At 45.4% G+C, this 22430-nt stretch overlaps 1 protein-coding gene across 7 annotated transcripts in view; it reads right to left on the bottom strand.

The window, feature by feature from the left end:
- The window catches only part of CSMD3 (CUB and Sushi multiple domains 3), a 2007504-nt gene extending 1985728 nt beyond the window's left edge, over positions 1 to 21776 (bottom strand). For all 7 annotated transcript variants that reach the window (XM_075352941.1, XM_075352934.1, XM_075352935.1 and 4 more), the window contains exon 1: positions 21483 to 21776. In XM_075352941.1, the coding sequence (XP_075209056.1) occupies positions 21483 to 21645 (163 nt within the window). In that variant the 5' untranslated portion in view covers positions 21646 to 21776. The remainder of the gene's footprint in view (positions 1 to 21482) is intronic.
- Between the last annotated feature and the right edge of the window lie 654 nt (positions 21777 to 22430).

Here is a 22430-nt window from a genome sequence, read left to right as displayed (position 1 = left end):
GCCCCGACCATTGCACCCCAGCACCATAGGCATCTACTACTCCCACCATCCTCCCTGGGGCCTGAGCTCCGTCTGTGGAGAGCTGCAACACCCGAGCTGCGTCACCATCCGCCCCAGAAGAGAAAGCAGTAGCAGCAGCGGCTAATAACTGGCCGCATACCACAGGTGGCATCACGAATAAAAACTTCCATCATCCCCATCACCATCTTTATTGACACCCCAGAAGTAGTACTGCGGCTCGGTAACAAGTAGCCCCCGACCCCAAGGGCGCGTGAAGTACACTTCAGATCTGTCACTAAATGACATTTGCATGCTATTATCTATCTATCTGTACCGCCCCCATGTCAGCGGCCGAGCCGCTCGGATCCGGAACCGCGGTGGCTCGAGGGGGTCTCTGGACCCGGGAGGGGGTCGTGCGGACACTCGAAGTTAAAAGGGGGGATATGTACAGGGGATTTAGAAGTTTGTAATGCCACCCACAGTGCGTGGTAAGATGGAGTACCACCGCTGCTGTTGGGAGCGCCCGGTGGCGGTGGTATGGCAGCAAGGTGTTTAACCCCTCCGTGGGTAGGGGGTTGTTCCCCGGGGCCTGGTGATAGTAGTGAAGGGGTGCCGTTGGGGAGGAAAGGGTTTCTGTGTCCTCACTCAGTCCAAGAATACTGACACCGACAGCTTGTAAGCCAGAATTCTGAGCACCGCTGCAGCAAGGAGGGAGCACGCTTGGATCCATGCCCTTGGTGTTGCTTGTTAGCCTTTGACCTTTTCCATGGCACCTTCTTCACTGTTTGGACCCTGTAGTGAAGAACTAGTCGGGTCCCGCTCACCCATATGGCTAACGGAGTGAGCTTGCTCTCAGGGTTCACGCTTGGGATTTGATGGGATTTGATGGACTGTGTTTTGGGAAAAGTCCTATCCCCTCGTTGCACTAGTACCCCGATTTTGGAGCGGGTGAGGGATGAATCTTGAAGACTTCACCCCCGTCGGGTAAATTACCAGGACACTTGAAGCTTCTTCCCGGCCTAGGGTCAAGGCTCAAGGCTGCCCTCCTCGGCAGATCTGTGCTCATTGACACGATCCCCTGCGAACGGGGTTCCAGCTCCTACCAGGCCCAGTCCAACGTCTGCCACCTAGTAGTCTCAAGTAGCCCTGCTCCTAAACCGGTGACCTCTCACTTCGAGAGTCACCACTGCACACTCCTACTCCTTCACTTTCTCACTTCTCCTTCTACACTTCTCACTGTCCCCTACCAACCCCCCTAGTGGGTGGTCCTACTCCCTTCAGGCTCCCCAATGGTGTGTCTGGTGGGTGTGGTGCAAAGTGTTCCTAGGGTTTTGACTGGTTCTGATCTTAGCAACACCAAAGAACAGGGATTTGTAACCAAGGAGGATACGGATACTGTGCAGAAAAGCAGATTGCACAATACCCTGTGATGACCTGATAGGCCAGGGCATCACATATCTATCTATACAGTATATCACAAAAGTGAGTACACCCCTCACATTTTTGTAAATATTTTATTATACCTTTTTGCGGGACAAAACTAAAGATCTGACACTTTGATACATTTTATCAACTTGTATCACAGTGTAAATTTGGTGGCCCTCTAAATAACTCAACACACAGCCATTAATGTGTAAACTGCTGGCGACAAAAGTGAGGACACTCCTAAGTGAAAAAGGACAAATTGTGTCCAATTAGCTATTTTCCCTCCCCAGTTTCATGTGACTTATTAGTATTAAAATATCTCAGGTGTGAATGGGGAGCAGGTGTGTTAAATTTGGGGTTATTGCTCACACACTCTCTTATACTGATCACTGGAAGTTAAACATGGCTCCTCATGGCAAAGAATTATTTGAGGATCTGAAAAAAGAATTGTTTCTCTACATAAAGATGCCCGAGGGTATAAGGAAAATTACCAACACCCTGACACTGAGCTACATCACGGTGGCCAAGACCATGCAGCAGTTTAACAAGACAGGTTCCACTAACATGAGGCCTCCCAATGATAAACCAAAAAGTTGAGTTGACATACTCAGCTTCATATCCAGAGGTTGTCTTTTCAAAGTAGGCATTTATGTGTTGTCAAAATTGCTACATAGGTTACAGGCGTGGGGGGTCTGACCTGTCAATACTCAGACCATATTCCGCACACTGCCCCATGCACACCTCCATGATAATTACCACCTTGTTAAAGAAACTGAGAGTAAAAGTGCTGGACTGGCCAAGTGTCTCCAGACCTAAACCCTATTGAGCATCTGTGGGGTCTCCTCAAATGGAAGGTGAAGTAGCGCAAGGTCTCTAACATCCACCTGCTCCATGATTTTACCGTTGAGGATAGAAGAGGATTCAGTGGCTACTGTGAAGCTCTAGTGACGTCCATGCCCAAGAGAATTAAGAAGACAGTGCATGAAAATAATGGTGGCTGCACAAAATATTGGAACTTTTCTTGACAGTGGTTTAGACATTAATGGCTGTGTGTTGAGTTATTTACAGGACACACAATTTACACTGTTATACAAACTGTACACTGATTACTACATTGTATTAAAGTGTCATATCTCTAGTGTTGTCCAATGAAAAAATATAATAAAATATTTACAAAATGTGACGGGTGTACTCACTTTTGTGATATGCGAGATATATATATATATATATATATATATATATATATATACTGCTCAAAAGAATGTGTTCCTTTTATTTTTTTGAGCAGTATATATACCGTATATTGCTGCAAAAGTTGCTGGTAGATGTGAAAAAGGTGCATTAAGATAAGAGTCCTTTCAAAAACAGAAGTGTTAATAGTTTTTTTCTATCAATTAGCAAAATACAAAGTGAATGAACAAATACTCAATTTAGAGCCCATCAATATTTGGTACGACCACCCTTTGCTTTTAAACCAACAACACTTTTTCTCTGTACAGTTATACAAAATTAGGGATTAACCACTTCTACCAAACAGGTGATAATGATGATTATTTTTATATGCAGGTTGAAACATTGTGATTAACCAAAACAGAAACAGCTGTGTATGAGGCTAAAAACTGGGTGAGGAACAGCCAAAGTTTTCTAAAAAGGTGAGGTTGGGGAAGGCAGTTTCATGTCATAGGTTATGCACCATTGCAAAACTAAGCACGGCAACAAGAAACAAGGTAGTTCTACTGCATCAGCAAGGTCTCTCCCAGACAAAAATTTCACAGGAGACTGGGTTTTTGAAAATGAGCTGTTCAAGGTCTTTCGAGGAAATACTAAGAATTGGCCAACATTGTGGACAGCAGTTGCAGTAATCAGTCAAGAAAACTAATGTGGCAAATGAAAAACATATCATAGATACTTCCCTTTGAATTTGAAAAATGTTCAGTAGTACCATCAGCTCAGAATGGCAAACAACCGTGGGACTCAACTACACCCAGCTGCTGTTTAGAAAAGTCTGGCAAGAGTTGATCTACTTTGAAGAATAGCAGGCAAAAGCCGTATCATTGACGACACGGAAAGAAGGCCGAGCTACTCATCAATGAACGTAAAGCTATGAACTGGAGTGAAGAAAAATGGCAGCCGCTGTTCTGGACTGATTTGTCAAAAATGTGAGATATTTGGCTCTAACACAAGGCGGTATGTTCAACAAAGGGCTGAAAAGTGGTACAGTTGAGTGTTGGCAGGCGACAGTGATGAAAGGTGGAAGTGGATCATCCTGGACGTGATGACATGGCCCCACAGAACCCTGATCTCAACATTATGGAGTCTAAGGGGTACTTTGCATGTTGCGACATCACTACTGCGATATCGTCGGGGTCAAATTGAAAGTGACGCACATCCGATTCCTGTAACGACGTCGCAACGTGTAAAGCCTAGAGGCGCCGATAAACGATCGCAAAAGCGTCGTAAATCGATGATCTGTGACATTTTCATAATGTCGCACCAATAGGAGATACGACGTTGTTCCTCGTTCCTGCAGCAGCACACATCACTGTGTGTGAAGCCGCAGGAGCAAGGAACATCTCCTTACCTGCCTCCACCGCCAATGCAGAAGGAAGGAGGTGGGCGGGATGTTTACGTCGCGCTCATCTCCGCCCCTCCGCTTCTATTGGCCGCCTGCTGTGTGACGTCGCTGTGACGCAGCACGACCCGCCCCCTTAGGAAGGAGGCGGTTCGCCGACCAGAGCGACGTCGCAGGGCAGGTAAGTGCATGTGAAGTTCCCGTAGTGATAATGTTCGCTACAGCAGCTATCACAAGATATCGCATGTGCAACGGGGGTGGGGACTATCGTGCTCGCCATCGCTACCATCGGCTAGCAGTGTCGCAGCATGCAAAGTACCCCTAAGAATAAACGAAGAGGCATCAGCTGAGATTCCCAAAAGATCTGTAGTTAGTTCTCCAAGATGTTTGGAACAATCTCACTCCCGAGTTTCTTCAAAAATTGTGTAGAAATGACAAGTATATCTAGAAGAAATGATGCTGTTTTAAAGGCAAAAGGTGGTCACACTGAATATTAGCTTGATTTATGATTATGATTGTTAATTTACTTTATATTTGGCAAATAGAAACAAACTATTAACACTCCTACTTCTTTAAAGTATTCCAATTTTACCACACCATGCTTTTCCACTATATACAGTTAGGTCCAGAAATATTTGGACAGTGACACAATTTTCGCGAGTTGGGCTCTGCATGCCACCACATGGAATTTGAATTGAAACCTCTACAACAGAATTCAAGTGCAGATTGTAACGTTTAATTTGAAGGTTTGAACAAAAATATCTGATAGAAATTGTAGGAATTGTACACATTTCTTTACAAACACTCCACATTTTAAGAGGTCAAAAGTAATTGGACAAATAAACCAAACCCAAACAAAATATTTTTATTTTCAATATTTTGTTGCGAATCCTTTGGAGGCAATCACTGCCTTAAGTCTGGAACCCATGGACATCACCAAACGCTGGGTTTCCTCCTTCTTAATGCTTTGCCAGGCCTTTACAGCCGCAGCCTTCAGGTCTTGCTTGTTTGTGGGTCTTTCGTCTTAAGTCTGGATTTGAGCAAGTGAAATGCATGCTCAATTGGGTTAAGATCTGGTGATTGACTTGGCCATTGCAGAATGTTCCACTTTTTTGCACTCATGAACTCCTGGGTAGCTTTGGCTGTATGCTTGTGGTCATTGTCCATCTGTACTATGAAGCGCCGTCCGATCAACTTTGCAGCATTTGGCTGAATCTGGGCTGAAAGTATATCCCTGTACACTTCAGAATTCATCCGGCTACTGTTGTCTGCTGTTATGTCATCAATAAACACAAGTGACCCAGTGCCATTGAAAGCCATGCATGCCCATGCCATCACGTTGCCTCCACCATGTTTTACAGAGGATGTGGTGTGCCTTGGATCATGTGCCATTCCCTTTCTTCTTCAAACTTTTTTCTTCCCATCATTCTGGTACAGGTTGATCTTGGTCTCATCTGTCCATAGAATACTTTTACAGAACTGAGCTGGCTTCATGAAGTGTTTTTCAGCAAATTTAACTCTGGCCTGTCTATTTTTGGAATTGATGAATGGTTTGCATCTACATGTGAACCCTTTGTATTTACTTTCATGGAGTCTTCTCTTTACTGTTGACTTAGAGACAGATACACCTACTTCACTGAGAGTGTTCTGGACTTCAGTTGATGTTGTGAACGGGTTCTTCTTCACCAAAGAAAGTATGCGGCGATGATCCACCAACTGTTGTCATCCGTGGACGCCCAGGCCTTTTTGAGTTCCCAAGCTCACCAGTCAATTCCTTTTTTCTCAGAATGTACCCGACTGTTGATTTTGCTACTCCAAGCATGTCTGCTATCTCTCTGATGGATTTTTTCTTTTTTTTCAGCCTCAGGATGTTCTGCTTCACCTCAATTGAGAGTTCCTTAGACCGCATGTTGTCTGGTCACAGCAACAGCTTCCAAATGCAAAACCACACACCTGTAATCAACCTCAGACCTTTTAACTACTTCATTGATTACAGGTTAACGAGGGAGATGCCTTCAGAGTTAATTGCAGCCCTTAGAGTCCCTTGTCCAATTACTTTTGGTCCCTTGAAAAAGAGGAGGCTATGCATTACAGAGCTATGATTCCCAAACCCTTTCTCTGATTTGGATGTGAAAACTCTCATATTGCAGCTGGGAGTGTGCACTTTCAGCCCATATTATATATATAATTGTATTTCTGAACATGTTTTTGTAAACAGCTAAAATAACAAAACTTGTGTCACTGTCCAAATATTTCTGGACCTAACTGTATGTATATATATATATATATATATATATATATATATATATATATATATTTACAGTCCAGACGAAAAATTTGGACACACCTCATTTTATTCAAAGGGTTATCTTTATTTTCATGACTCTGAAAATTGTAGATTCACATTGAAGGCATGAAAACTATGAATTAACACATGTGGCATGAAATACTTAACAAAAAGTGTGAAACAACTGAAAATATGTCTTATATTCTAGGTTCTTCAAAAGTAGCCACCTTTTGCTTTGATTACCATTGTATGAGCTATATTTCCCTCAACTCTTTATGAGAGGCTTAACCATCCAACTGTCTAAGCGTCACTGTTATCTGTTTCATATAGATTCCTAGAAGAATTACAGGATGGTGTATAAGGTACTGTAGAATATCGATCATATGCTGTCTCTAATTATTATAAAGAAATAATGAAATTTCATGTGAACAGAGACTTGATATTCAAAGATTTCATGAGCAAGTCAGCAATGTATCTACTGACTGCAAATTTACTGGATCTTGGAAATGACTCATCTTTGGTGAAGATATAAGCTGATTTATATTTAAAGGGATTGTCCACTATTAAACATTGATGACCTATACTTAGGGGTACTTTGTATGTTGCGACATCGCTACTGCGATATCGTCGGGGTCAAATCGAAAGTGACGTATATCCGGCGCCAGTAACGACGTCGCAACGTGTAAAGCCTAGGAGAGAAGATGAACGAGCGTGAAACTGTCAAAAATCGCTGATCTGTGTCACGTCGTTCATTTTCATAATGTCGGTGCGTCTGCAGGAACGATGTTGTTTGTCGTTCCTGCAGCTCCACACATTTCTGTGTGTAAAGCTGCAGGAGTGACAAACATCTCCTTACCTGCGCCCGCCGTCCACCGACACTGCGGAAGGAAGGAGGTGGGCGGGATGTTTACATCCCGCTCATCTCCGCCCCTCCTCTTCTATTGGCTGGCCGATTAGTGACGTCGCAGTGACGTGACTGTGATGCCGAATGCACCGCGTCCTTGAAGGAGGGATTCTTCGGCGGTCACAGCGATGTCGCCGACCAGGTATGTGCGTGTGAAGCTGCCATAGTGATAATGTTCGCTACGGCAGCTATCACAAAATATCGCATGTGCGACGGGGTCGGGTACTATCGCACTCGGCATTGCTATCATCGGCTAGCGATGTCGCAGCATGCAAAGTACCCCTTAGGATAGATCATCAATGTCTGATCGGTCGGGGTCCAACACCCAGCACCATCATTGATCAGCTATTCTCAGTGCTGGCATTGGTAAAACACAGCCAGAAATACTCAGTTCCAGAGCTTCCCCAACTTCTGATGCATACTGCACATCCACCTTCTATTTATTTGAATGGTAAGCGTATGTGCAGTTCTCGGCCGCGACCACTATCAGAAGATGAGGCATCTCCGGAATAAAGCATTTCTGGCCACCTGCTGCTACTGTCAGGACCAAACACAGCTGATAGGTTGGGGTGATGGGTGTCTTACCTCTGTTGTTCAAACATTGATGATCTATACTACGGTAAGCATCGGTCATCAAGTTTAAAGTAGTGGACAATCCCTTTAAATGCAAGACATCTCATGTTCAATATCATATTTGGCACAAATGTAAATGCTTTTGGTCTAAACTTACACCAAGTGTTGGCTAGCATACTTTTGAACCCTATTTTATGACACAATTTTGATACAAGTTGCCACATCTTAAGATACGCACTATAGATAGTGCAGAAGAAACAGTATCTAAAACACTTCAACATGAAGATTAGTTATTTTACCCTATTTACCCTGTCTAATATTACCATATTTATCAATTTTGTTTTATTAAACAAGAGTGCACAAATAAATTGCTATAGAATATCTAAACTTTAACATTGATCCTTTTATGTTGTAGGTTAATATAAAAGTAAGGCGTGAACGTTGGCGCACTTTGTTACTACCCATCATGCCCTTTCTTGGCAGATATTGAGGTGCCATTATTTACAACACTGTAGATATTCATCATCAATAGCTTTCTTAGGCTGCTTTCACACATCCAGTTTTTGGTGTCAGGCACAATCCGGTGTAAAAACTGATACAACGGAAGGCGAAAAAACAGATCAGTTGCATCAGTTTTTTCCATCAGTTCGTTCAGTTTTTAGATGGATCCGTTGTGCTATTGAGCATGCTCAGTAGCAAAAAATGGAATCCATCGCTGTAATGCATTGTATGACGCATTACGACGGATCCGGCACCCATAGGCTTTCATTGTACACCGGATTCGGTGCAGTACGTTTTTTTGCCACTGCCAAAAAACATTCCATGCTGCGTCCTTTTCGACAGCTGGACATAGAAATGTTGCCGGTTCCGGCGCACGCTGGATGCAGCACAAGGGTATCAAGCACAATCTGGCGCTAATACAATTCAATGAGGAAACAAACGCATCTGGCGCCGGATCCGTTTTATACGGTATTCAACGGATTGTGCCTGATGGCAAAAACCGGATGTGTGAAAGCACCCTTAGACAGAAGTATGAAAGCTTTGAGACCACAGTTCATCTACAATCGGGACATAAAATTGAAGTTGGGAAACATTGTAAAATCAAAGTACAAGAGAAGATTACGAAAGGTTGGTAAAGATCTGATAGAAAAATGGATGAATTTTCTCTGAATCTTGTCATTCTGAAATAACAGCAGATGGTCATTATAACATAAATGGACGTTCTCTTTGTACGGACATGAATAATGTCACCCAATGGTCTGATCTTCAATGGTAGGGGAAAATATATTCTGCCAGTATTAGACTGAGGTTCCTTGTGTCTGCTATAAGAAAATATACTGATGGCCCACCAACCACAGCTATAGAATCTCTGCATGTCTACGTTTGAGGACATATTGATTAAATACTCAATCCGTTCTAAAGAAATAGAACCTTGCAGTTAGTAATAGGAGACAAAATTCCCTCCAGCTTGTGTTGTATATGGATTCTGGGGTTGCTCTTGAGGCTTAGAGAGATTCAAGTAGTTAATTTGGCCTATATAAAAAGACCAGTACAATTAAATAACCATTATAGTTGGGACCTCATTGGAGATTTTGCACTAGAGCAGAAGATCTTCAAGTTATGCCATTGGTTTGTAACATTTGGTCCCGCTATTGTATCAGAAGTAGTGATGGGCAAATTCACTCATAGACTCAGGTTCATTGGCAAGGTCAGTTGTCTCTGGTCCCTGAACTGAAGGATCACAAACCTCTTACCTTCGGGGTGTCATGGTCGTCTATCTTTGGAGACTAGAGACAGATTCAGGGTTGGAATCCCTTATTTAAATCTGTAATTCTACATTTAAATGTGGTTTAATTTCTTTCAGTGCAATCCTTGCTGAAGATACAAATCCATTTCGTCTCTGGCTGCTTTGGTGGAAGGTTCCGTGAAGGAGTGTTCCAGAGGTCAGACTTTATCCTTTTTGTTGCTGTTTTCCTCTGTTTGTCTTACCTTTTCTTGTGTAATATAAGTGCAGCAATGGAGCTAGCATCTCTCACCTACCAACACACTAGCCAGGGCAACTACAGAGTTTTCTCAGGGGCTCAGGTTCCTGCTTGGCGACAGTTGAGACTGTATAGGGCCTGGCTAGGAGAGTAGGGACAGATGCAGGTATGGTGTCCCATCTAACCCTCTTACTATAGCTAGGGCCCACCATTGTTTTTGTGTCTTCGATGTACCCACTTGTTGTATGTTTGTTGTACGTCAGGTTTCCTGTAGATCTGAATGCATGAGCGATGCTAGTCATACCAATCACGATGACACTGGGATCCCCATTGTAGTTTTTGATTGGCCGGTTTGGTGCATCATCATCAATGTGTTCTGACACACAGGTAACATTATGTGAACTTAGCGAATCAAAAGCCGCACTGGGGATCCCAGAAGTTGAGAGGTTTGTGACCCTCCCATCCAGTTTGCGACAACAGAACCGAATCCACCCACCTCTTATCTGAATCATGGCCAACTGAAAGACCTTATGGTTCTCTGGTGGACCACCATTACCCTGCATGTGGTCATTAGCTGGAACTTACAACAACCTACAACACCAAATCCATCCTCAAGAATTTATCACAGTACTTATTAACACTAGAAGTCCCAGAGAGGGGTCATTTAAATTTCTACCTTTGGAACCCAGAGACGGGTCAAATGACCTGAAGGATTTTAGCTAACATCCTTTGTTGAGGTGGATCAAAACAATTGCCCCCTGCAGATTCCTCAGACAATGGCCACATTTACAAATGAAAGGATGCTAATTGGAGCCATCAGAGTTTTCAGTTGTCAGGTTGGACTAAGGGTCATTTGACCCTCTTTCGGGACTTCAGGGGGGAGCTTGAAATTTCTGGGACTTCTAGTGTTAAACATTTTCATATTTTCATATTCTGTGCCATGCAGTGGTCATATCTAAGTGACCTTTGTAAACTTGGATCACCAAAGTATCCAGACTTGTAAAGTTCTGAGGTCTACTTTTCTTTGATCTTCAACTTTACAGGATGTTTACATGACAATGACTTCCAAGTAGCTATGGGTGGTTTTAGCATTTCCTTTCTCATATTCATTCAGTAGTTTGTAGGGCAAGTGGAGTTCGATGCTGGAGTTTAATAAGCCAGGAGACATATTTTCAACAATTGCTTAGATTCCCAATGAATGCAGAAAAAATATAATGCTTTCTGATTTTGCCCCCCTATGGGAAAATAGATGTCATTTTACTGATCGCCACTGTTTTCTCTTCTGAATCCTGAGCAGTGTGTTGCATTACATGCTTGCCTGCTATTCATAATACTGATTATTCTTCAGAGGGCAAGTCATTACCTTCGTCTGAAATGGAGCACACTCCTTTCTCGTTTTACTTCTGCACCGATAAGGAATAATTCACAATATAAGGCCCGTATTAGCATAAGTAGCAGCCACCAATGTGTTTAAAATCGGTTTCCAAATCAAGTTCATCACAGCAAGAATGCATTTTGCTCTGTACTATCCATATTAACCAACACACTCCAGCACAGAGCATGCAATTTACCAGCAGAGCAGAAATACCATAGGAATTAATTAATAAAGTGGAAAGCCTGTTTACATATTCATATCTCCAGAAATGGAATAACACCAAGGTAGCAAACAAAAATATTACACTTGATAAATTGCTAAAACTAGAGTTTTATGCACACAGGCACACAGCTATAGAGCTATAGATAGTCGTGGCATACATACATATACTGTCACGGCCAGGTGTACGGGCAGGCCCAGGAGGTGGATCCACTGGACCGAACTCCTAGATGGTAGCAAAGAGTCCGGCAGCTGGAGCACTAGAAACAGCAGAGCAGTCCTTGCACACAGGTATAGCGGAGAAGTCCCTGGGACTACGGAGTTACGGGTGGTAGTCCGGGTGACGCAGCTCAGGTTCGGAAGCCGAGATGATGTCAGGCGGGGTCCGGAACCTTGGGAGCAAGAAGACGAGTCACCGCAGGGATCCGAGGTGGTGCGGACTGTCAGGATGGCAGATGGACAGCGTTCGGGTTTCAGGATACGGCAGACTGGATGGCGAAGCAGGCACGGCTCTACAAAGAGAGATAGGTGAGTACGAGCACAGTAACACCAGGAGACCTGACTCCTAGCTCAGGGAACACGAAGATCAGGCCCCGCCCCCTTGGACAATGACCCCCTATATACCCTGTACCTGTGCAACCTCATTTCCTGTTAATGGACGCTGGCCCTTTAAGAAAGGGTCAGTGACCGCGCGCGCGCCCTAATGCGCATGCGCGCCGCCCGGGTGCCAGAAGCCAGGGAAGGAGGCTGCGAGGAGGACGCAGGGGAGCCGGCCAGGTCCAGGGAAGCTGTCGGGCGCCGGGATCGGGGGCCCGGAGCCCTGGGACGGACGGAATCCGGTGACTGGGGAGCGGAGAGCGTGGCAGGTGAGCCGGGGAACGGGGGTGAGGACCCGGGGAGCGTGACAGTACCCCCCCCCCCACGCCCCCCTCCCCGCAACCGGGACATGAAGGCACGGATAAGAGGAGTGCCCACGTTCTCCCTGGGCTCCCAAGACCTATCCTCAGGACCATACCCCTCCCAGTCCACCAGGAAGAACTGTCGACCTCGTACGGTCTTCATGGCCACGATATCCCTTACCGCATAGATGTCATCATCGGCAATAGGAGGAGGGGCCGGACTGGCAGCAGCGGAGAAGGGACCAAGGACAACCGGCTTGAGCAGAGAGACGTGGAAGGAGTTGGGTATCCTCATCGTGGCCGGGAGCTGTAGCTTGTAGGATACCTCATTGATCTTGCTGAGGACCTTAAACGGCCCGATGTAGCGAGGACCCAGCTTGTAGGAAGGTATCTTCAATCGGATGTACTGGGAAGCAAGCCAGACCAGGTCACCAGGAGAGAAACACGGAGGATCCAGACGTCTCTTGTCAGCGTGTTTCTTCATCCGCTGGGAAGCGCGCCCAAGGGACGCTTTGACAGAGTCCCAAATGGTAGCAAAGTCACGAACTGCAGTATCAGCAGCCGGAACATCCGATGAAGGGGATATAGGCAATGGGACGGCGGGCTGGAGTCCATAAACAACATGGAAGGGAGATTCGGAGGATGACTCACTGACGTGGTGGTTATGGGAGAATTCAGCCCAAGGCAGAAGCGAGGACCAGTCGTCGTGATGGGCGTTGACATAGTGACGTAGGTATGAGGTCACGATTTGATTGACCCTCTCCACTTGGCCGTTAGACTGAGGATGGTAAGAAGAAGAAAAGTCCAGAGTCACTCCCAGATGTTTGCATAGAGCCCTCCAGAAGCGGGAGGTGAACTGAGTTCCTCTGTCGGACACTATGTGGGATGGAAAGCCATGCAAGCGGAAGATGTGATGTATATAGGCTTCCGCGAGTTCCTGAGCAGAGGGCAGTCCGGCCATAGGAACGAAGTGGGCCATTTTGGAGAATCGATCAACCACGACCCATATGACTGTGTGCCCGGAGGATAATGGCAAGTCCGTAATAAAGTCCATTGCTATGTGTTGCCACGGGACTGAGGGTATCGGTAGAGGCAGAAGACGGCCATAGGGCAGGTGTTTGGGCGTCTTGTTCCTGGCACAAGAGGAGCAGGCAGAGACAAAAGCAGCGACGTCCGTGCGAAGGGATGGCCACCAATAATGGCGTACAATCGCACCCCATGTTCTCTTCTGGCCTGCATGACCGGCTGTTTTCGAGGCATGACCCCAGTGTAACACCTTTTGCCTGTCAGTCTCAGAGACATAGGTCTTTCCGGGCGGTATCTGGGCCAGGGTGACAGGGGCCACCGGAATAATCTTGCTAGGAGGGATGATAGGCTGGGTAGTCTCTTCCTCCTGCTCCATGGGCATGAAAGACCTAGACAAGGCATCCGCACGTACATTCTTGTCTGCGGGTCGGAAATGGAGCTGGAAGTCGAACCTGGCAAAGAATAAGGACCACCTGGCTTGCCGTGGGTTCAGTCGCTGAGCGGACCGTAGGTATTCCAGGTTCTTGTGGTCCGTGTAGATAATCACGGGGTACACTGCTCCTTCCAGGAGGTAGCGCCATTCCTCCAGAGCCAGTTTGACCGCCAATAGTTCTCGGTCACCGATGGTGTAATTACGTTCAGGTGCAGAGAAGCTCTTGGAGAAGAAACCGCATGTAACCATCTTCCCGGAGGAGGACTTTTGCATGAGCACTGCTCCGGCTCCCGAGGAGGAGGCATCCACCTCCAAGGTGAACTGGCGGTTTAACTCCGGACGGTGGAGTACAGGAGCGGAGGCAAATGCTCGCTTCAGTGAGCAAAACGCGGCGTCGGCCGCAGGTGACCAGTCCTTTGGATTAGCCTCCTTTTTGGTCAAAGCGGAGAGAGGAGCAGTCAGGGCAGAGAAGTGAGGGATGAACTGGCGGTAGTAGTTGGCAAATCCCAGGAACCGTTGGATTGCCTTTAGTCCAGAAGGGGGAGGCCAGTTGAGTATGGAGGACACCTTCTTAGGATCCATTTGCAGTCCAGTACCCGAGATGATGTATCCCAGGAAAGGGAGAGAAGACTGCTCAAAGACACACTTCTCATATTTGGCGTATAGACGATTCTCTCTCAGTCGTTGTAGGACCAGCTGGACGTTCTCTCTGTGGGTCTGGAGGTCCGGAGAGTAGATAAGGATGTCATCCAGATACACTACTACACAGACGTAGAGGAGGTCCCGGAAGATGTCGTTCACCAATTCTTGGAAGACTGCTGGTGCATTACATAGGCCGAAGGGCATCACGCAGTATTCATAGTGCCCATCGCGAGTATTAAACGCGGTCTTCCATTCGTCCCCAGAGCGGATACGAACTAGGTTGTAAGCACCCCGAAGATCCAGTTTGGTGAACACACGGGCTCCTCTGAGCCGGTCGAACAATTCGGGGATGAGCGGCAGAGGGTACTTGTTCTTTACGGTGATCTGATTCAGACCCCGGTAGTCGATGCAGGGGCGTAGGTCACCCTCTTTCTTCTTAACGAAGAAGAAGCCCGCTCCCGCAGGAGAGGAGGATCTCCGGATGAATCCCTTAGCCAGGCTCTCTGTGATGTAGGTAGACATGGCCCTGGTTTCGGCTGGGGACAACGGATATATCCGTCCTCGAGGTGGTGTTGTTCCTGGGAGCAGGTCGATGGCACAATCGTAGGGACGGTGTGGCGGAAGTACCTCAGACTCCTTCTTGTCGAAAACGTCTGCGAAGGACCAATAGGCCGAGGGCAGTTCCGGTAGGTTCTCTGGAACCGGAGGTCGTCGGATGTGTGGTATGGACTTCAGACACTTCTCATGACAAGAAGGACCCCATCGGGTGATTTCGCCAGTACCCCAGCTGACTGAGGGTTCGTGTGTCCGCAACCAGGGAAGTCCCAGCAGGATTTGATGGGACATGTGTGGAAGGACGTAGAGAGAGATGTTCTCGGTGTGCAGGGCACCGATACGTAGTTCGACCGGTCTGGTGACCCAGGAGATGGTATCAGAGAGAGGTCTCCCATCCACAGAGGCTATCACGAGGGGTTTGTCAAGTGGAGTAACAGGCAGCTGGTACTTGTCCACCGTGGCCTGCTGAATGAAATTGCCTGCTGCCCCGGAATCGAGGTATGCCTCAGCCGTGAACCGCGTCTCTCCCGTTGACACTTGCACAGTCCACATAACCGGGTCTGAGAGAGTCCCAGCACCTAGGGTGGCCTCTCCTACCAACCCTAGGCTTTGGAGTTTCCCGGCCTCTCTGGACAGGCGCGTAGCAGGTGTGTGCCCTCTCCGCAGTAAAAGCAGAGGCCCTTGGCGAGCCGCTCTGCTCGACGCTGTTCAGACTGTCGTACTCGGTCAATCTGCATGGGCTCGTGGACGGGAATCCCAGCTGTTGATGACTGAGGTGCGGAGGGCTTCTGGGGAGGTGAGGAATGCCGTACCGGTCGTCTCTCACGAGACAGCTCTTTAGAGCGCTCCTGAAAACGAATGTCCACTCGAGTAGCCAGGGCAATCAGGGCATCTAGGGTGGAGGGCAAGTCACGACCCGCCAACTCATCTTTGATGCGACTCGAGAGTCCCTCCCAGAAGGCGGCTGTCAGGGCCTCATTATTCCACCCGAGTTCAGAAGCCAAAGTGCGGAAACGGATGGCGTATTGGCCCACCGTCAGTGTTCCTTGACGTAGGCGGAGAAGTGATGAAGCAGACGCAGAGGCGCGTCCCGGCTCGTCAAAGGTACTGCGAAAGGCCTGCAGGAACTCTCGAAGGTTCTTGGTCACGGGGTCCTCCTTCTCCCACAAGGGGTTCATCCACGCCAGTGCCTCGCCCTCTAGGTGGGACATTATAAAGGCGACCTTGGCTTGGTCGGAGGCGAATAGATGTGGCAGCTGCGTGAAATGAAGGGAACACTGGTTGAGGAAGCCCCTGCAGGTCTTGGGATCTCCAGAATAACGAGGTGGTGAAGCCAACCGGAGTTGGGAAGCACCCGACGAGGCTGCCACTGGTGCGGGAGCCGTGGATTGTCCATTGGAGGACCTGGGTGCCGCAGGCGTCATTGATGCTTGTAACGTGTACAGGCGGGTGTCCACGGAGGTCATAAATTGCAGCATGCGGGTCTGGACTTCACGCTGGCGTTGGAGTTCCTCTTGCAGGGCCAATAGTGCTGCAGCGGGATCCATGGCCTGATCTTACTGTCACGGCCAGGTGTACGGGCAGGCCCAGGAGGTGGATCCACTGGACCGAACTCCTAGATGGTAGCAAAGAGTCCGGCAGCTGGAGCACTAGAAACAGCAGAGCAGTCCTTGCACACAGGTATAGCGGAGAAGTCCCTGGGACTACGGAGTTACGGGTGGTAGTCCGGGTGACGCAGCTCAGGTTCGGAAGCCGAGATGATGTCAGGCGGGGTCCGGAACCTTGGGAGCAAGAAGACGAGTCACCGCAGGGATCCGAGGTGGTGCGGACTGTCAGGATGGCAGATGGACAGCGTTCGGGTTTCAGGATACGGCAGACTGGATGGCGAAGCAGGCACGGCTCTACAAAGAGAGATAGGTGAGTACGAGCACAGTAACACCAGGAGACCTGACTCCTAGCTCAGGGAACACGAAGATCAGGCCCCGCCCCCTTGGACAATGACCCCCTATATACCCTGTACCTGTGCAACCTCATTTCCTGTTAATGGACGCTGGCCCTTTAAGAAAGGGTCAGTGACCGCGCGCGCGCCCTAATGCGCATGCGCGCCGCCCGGGTGCCAGAAGCCAGGGAAGGAGGCTGCGAGGAGGACGCAGGGGAGCCGGCCAGGTCCAGGGAAGCTGTCGGGCGCCGGGATCGGGGGCCCGGAGCCCTGGGACGGACGGAATCCGGTGACTGGGGAGCGGAGAGCGTGGCAGGTGAGCCGGGGAACGGGGGTGAGGACCCGGGGAGCGTGACATATACACATACAGATAGTCTGCTACATATATATATATATATATATATATATATATATAAAGAGAGAGAGAGAGAGAGAGAGATGAACACGTGTGTGTATATATACAGAGAGAAAGAGACAGAGATGGACATATATCCATCTATCTATATATATATATATATATATATACGTTCATATATACATTAGTACATTAGTATACAATATGCACACACTCATGAATATATATTTTTATATATATATATATATATATATATACATATATTTATATAGCTACAGACACACACACATGTATATATATATATATATATATATATATATATATACATATTCACACATATGTATAACCATGTGTAGGTATATATATATATATACATGTATATGAAGTCAAGTACATTACTGTACTATATATACACACCCACATGGATATTGTTTTGTATATATATATATATATATATATATATATATATTTATATATATATATATATATATATATATATATATATATATTCATGTGAGTGTGTATATACTATATTCTAATGTACTTATTTGCATATATATATATATATATATATATATATATATATATATATACATATATATATATATATATATATATATATATATATCCATCTATATATATATATATATATATATATATATATCTATATCTATATATATATATATATATATATATATATATATATATATATATATATAGATATAGATATATATATATATATATATAGTCTTTATATACTATGTTATCTTTTTTCCATCTAAAGATATATGTGATTTTATCTATCTATCTATTTATCTATCTATATATGGTCTTTATATACTATGTTATCTTTTTTGCCATCTAAATATATATGTGTATTTTTTTACATATATATATATATATATATTCATGTGAGTGAGTATATACTGTATGCTAATGTGCTTATTTGCATATATATATATATATATATATATATATATATATATATATATATATATACAGAGAGATAGATACATGGATAGATTGATAATAGATAGACATACATAAATATATATATACACACTATACACACGTACTTTCCCATACATGCATACATATATAACTATAATACTGGTACATTTTTAAAAGGTAGCTATATCTATGACTCTACAGATCATTTATACTATAGTGTTATATATACCTTGAAGCAGTAGTGGTAATATTTTTTTCTACCCCCCTCCCCCCACCAGAAGATACTACTTAATATATATCCTTCTTGCTCAGAGTTGATTACATTCTGAATATTCACACAATCCATTCTGTTCGGATTGCCTTCCACTCTCCAGCATCTCCCCCTATGTGCCGCCCTGTTGCTCATTTCCCTCTCCATTCCCCACAGTGTGCTCATCTCCATGTCTCATTTACACCACATTTCTCAGATCCCTCCTCTCCACCTGTTTTCTGCCTCCTAATTTCCCAAATTCCCATGCCATCCGCCTTTTTTGTCCCTGACACCCCCTTTCCCTTTCCCTCAGACATTTCTGGAGCTGCCGTCAGTCATGTAATCACCCAATTTCACACTGATTGCACAAATCATGGCTTTTAATAGAACATGATATTACAAAAAAAAAAAGAATAAACACAATAGGAAGGGAATGGGGGCTGAAATGGCATAAAAAGACACTCCCTGGTTTAGCAGTGATGTCGCCCTATACCCTTATGTGATATTTTGTAGGTGAGATCCAAATATTGATTTTCCCATCAATCAACAGGTATCATTACAAGTTACTTTGTTCCAAAGATAAAAAATTAAATTTTAAAGCCCATCTGGTAGACTGGTCTTTTCAGTTTGAATGATGCTGCCTCCCTGTGTCTTCAAATCACAGAGCAGCACTATAATCATCTGTTATAACAAGGTCCCTGCATTAGAAAAGTCACCGGCAATTGAAAATGCCTAAAAGCCACAAAATTACAATGCATCATAAAACCCTCCAAGCGTAAAGGATAGACAAAAAAAATTGCAGAATTCCAAGGATACTTCTATATTACAAAACTGAATCTAGATGATATTTTATTTAATTTTATTTTTTGGGTGGTCTATGGATTCCAATTTTTGCAATGGGTATAATTTCATAAAAAATAAAGAACCCTACAGTTTATTGACTGCCTTCATTACATAGCCAGACCTGCATCAAAGCAAAAAGCCTTCCTGTAATTAGAATGGAGATTAAAATTCTAGGCATGCTACCTATCGTCAGATATAATGTCAGATAGCATGCAATGAACCCCCCTCCCCAACCTCTGGTACATGAATTATCATTTCCATCGCATGCAAATGGGACTGAGGGGGCACCCAGCTGCAGGCTCCACAATCAACTATTTGAGAAAGCCACATTCACAATGGAGTTTTAATGTAAAAATGTCCATTAAGTTGGAAGATTCGGAGCCTTGTTCTTCACCCTTCCCTGTCTACACAAGTCACCAGCCTGAGCTCCTGCCTGCATACAAGTCAGCATGATCAATACAGTCTAGGGTGACAATGCTAAGAGTTGCAATTGAATGTGAATATGAGCAGAAATGGTGCACATAATGCTCTATGTGTTGGCTATAATGGCCATTTGCTATCCCCTCCTGACAGTCAATAGACTGATCAGTGTTAAGATTCAGAGCACAGATCTCCCCTCTGATAGCTGAAACATCCATATTCCTGAATTACACATATGAAATTGGTGACATATTTCCCAGCACCTGTATCCATACACTCTATATCTTGAGACAAGGAGGACACTTATTCCATGTCCAGATAGCATGTGAGAAATCTGAAAACCATAGGTAGATGTATGACTGAGGCTCTGCACAATGCCATGCATGCTCCTCCACATCCCATGATTAATATGGTCCCAATAACTAACAGAGCAGTGCCTGGGTTCATTCACCAGCACCATATCACTGGTTCCTTCACCAGCACCATATGACTGGTTCCTTCACCAGCACCATATCACTGGTTCCTTCACCAGCACCATATGACTGGTTCCTTCACCAGCACCATATCACTGGTTCCTTCACCAGCACCATATGACTGATTCCTTCACCAGCACCATATCACTGGTTCCTTCACCAGTCCCATATGACTGGGTTTGTTCACCAGCACCATATGACTTGATTGCTTCACCAGCACCATATGACTTGATTGCTTCACCAGCACCATATGAATTTATTCCTTCACCAGCACCATATGACTGGATTCTATCACTAGCACAATATGACTGTTTTCCTTCACCAGCACCATATAACTGGGATCCTTCACCAGCAGCATATGACTGGGTTCCTTCACCAGAACAATATGACTGGGTTCCTCCACTGGCACCATATTCCTGAGTTCTATCATCAGCACCATATGACTGGGTTCCTTCACTAGAACAACATGACTGGGTTCCTTCACTGGCACTATATGCCTGGGTTCTATCATCAGCACCATATGACTGGGTTCCTTCACCAGCACCACATGCTTGGGTTCCTTAACTAACACAATATGACTGGGCTATTTCACCAGAACCATATGCCTGGGTTCCTTAACTAACACAATATGACTGGGTTATTTCACCAGCACCATATGACTGGGTTCCTTCACTAACACAATATAACTAGGTTCTATCATCAGCAACATATGACTGGCTTCCTTCAGCAGCAGCATATGACTGGCTTCCTTCAGCAGCAGCAGATGACTGGGTTCCTTCACCGGTACCCTATGCCGGGGTTGCTTCTCTAGCACCCAGCACCATATGACTGGGTTCCTTCACCAGCACCATATGACTGGGTTCCTTCACCAGCAGCATATGACTGGGTTCCTTCACCAGCAGCATATGACTGTGTTCCTTGACCAGCACCATATACCTGGGTTACTTCCCCAGCACCATATGCCTGTGTTCCTTCACCAGCACCATATGCCTGGGTGCATCAGAGTCTCATAATGCTTTTTAGATAGGATCATTGTCATACAACTTTACACCAAGGGTTAACTCAAGCACATATATGACAATCCTCATCCCCAAATAAAATGGTTCTGAATGGAGAAGGCACCGTGTAAGATGACACAGGGCTATTCTGCACACATTCTCCAGCATGTATGAACCAACTCACGTCTCCCCTTTTGAGTCTACTGCAAGAATATTTATCCAGCCCCAGCTTCAATCACTGCATTGAACAGTAAGAGGCTTGCAAGCAAATGCATCTCCCTATTCCAGCAGCAGCAGCAGCCTCAGCAGCAGCCGTCACATCCCAGAAACAGCAAGAAGATGACTATGAGCATGTTCTTACCTCTCACACATGTAAGCATCAGTATAAAAACCAGGTAACACAATGTAAATCCACTTTGCATTGCCATTTTCCTTAGACATAGGGAGTGCACAGGTCCACATTTAATACATCCTAAGTGCTCTGCTGTCTTCTTGGCTGGAGTGCAGGTGCAGATAGCTTTCATATTATCCTCCAGATTCCAAATCCTCCTCCTTCTTCTTCTTCTTCTTCCTCTTCTTCTTCCCTTGGCCAAGGAGCAGCGCAGTTGTTGCTGTTGTTGGTCACAGCTCAGAGTGAATGGTGTTTCTGAGATACCAAAGCAACCTTGACGAGGACTCAACCATCTCTCCAACAGGGGCATCAAGATACTAGATTGTTTCTTCCCATTCCCTCCTTCCCTCCTCCTCCTCCCCCCCTGGCCAAATACTAGATCACACTGGAGGAGAAGGCAATGGGTTAAATATCACCTATCGGTGCGCAATTGTGGGCGCAAAAAAAAAAAAAGATTGATAATTAGCATGTGGCAGGGCAAAGCGATGCGATGCACAACCGGAGGATCAATGCTGCTTGGCAAGAGCTTCCCATCCACTACTGTAATAGATGCCTGAAATTTTCACTGACGCCTCAAGGAGAAATACAGAAGATAATAAAAGCTATCAATTCTGCACTTGGAGCTGGAATATATCCTGGTGCTGTTAATCTTTCGCAAGGATTAATAATAATAAAAAGAAAAAAAAATAGGAAAAAAAGGATATGAACAAGTCTGAATGCAACGTGAAGAATATGCAATAGGAGGATGAATGGGCAAAAGTGGGGAGGGGGGTCAATTAGAGGAGCAGAGAAGTTGGTTTAGTGAAGGACAGGAGCACATACAATGATACCATCTGTGCTAGTAAGGGTTAATGCCCTGCAAAGAAAGAACACGTGTGCCACCTACAGGCTGCCAGGCAGTCATCAGTTAATTACTAT

The sequence above is a fragment of the Anomaloglossus baeobatrachus genome, chromosome 6 (assembly GCF_048569485.1).
Source record: "Anomaloglossus baeobatrachus isolate aAnoBae1 chromosome 6, aAnoBae1.hap1, whole genome shotgun sequence".
NCBI lineage: Eukaryota > Metazoa > Chordata > Amphibia > Anura > Aromobatidae > Anomaloglossus > Anomaloglossus baeobatrachus.
The sequence above is the reverse complement of the archived record's forward strand: the minus strand, read 5'-3'. Positions and strand labels throughout refer to the sequence as shown.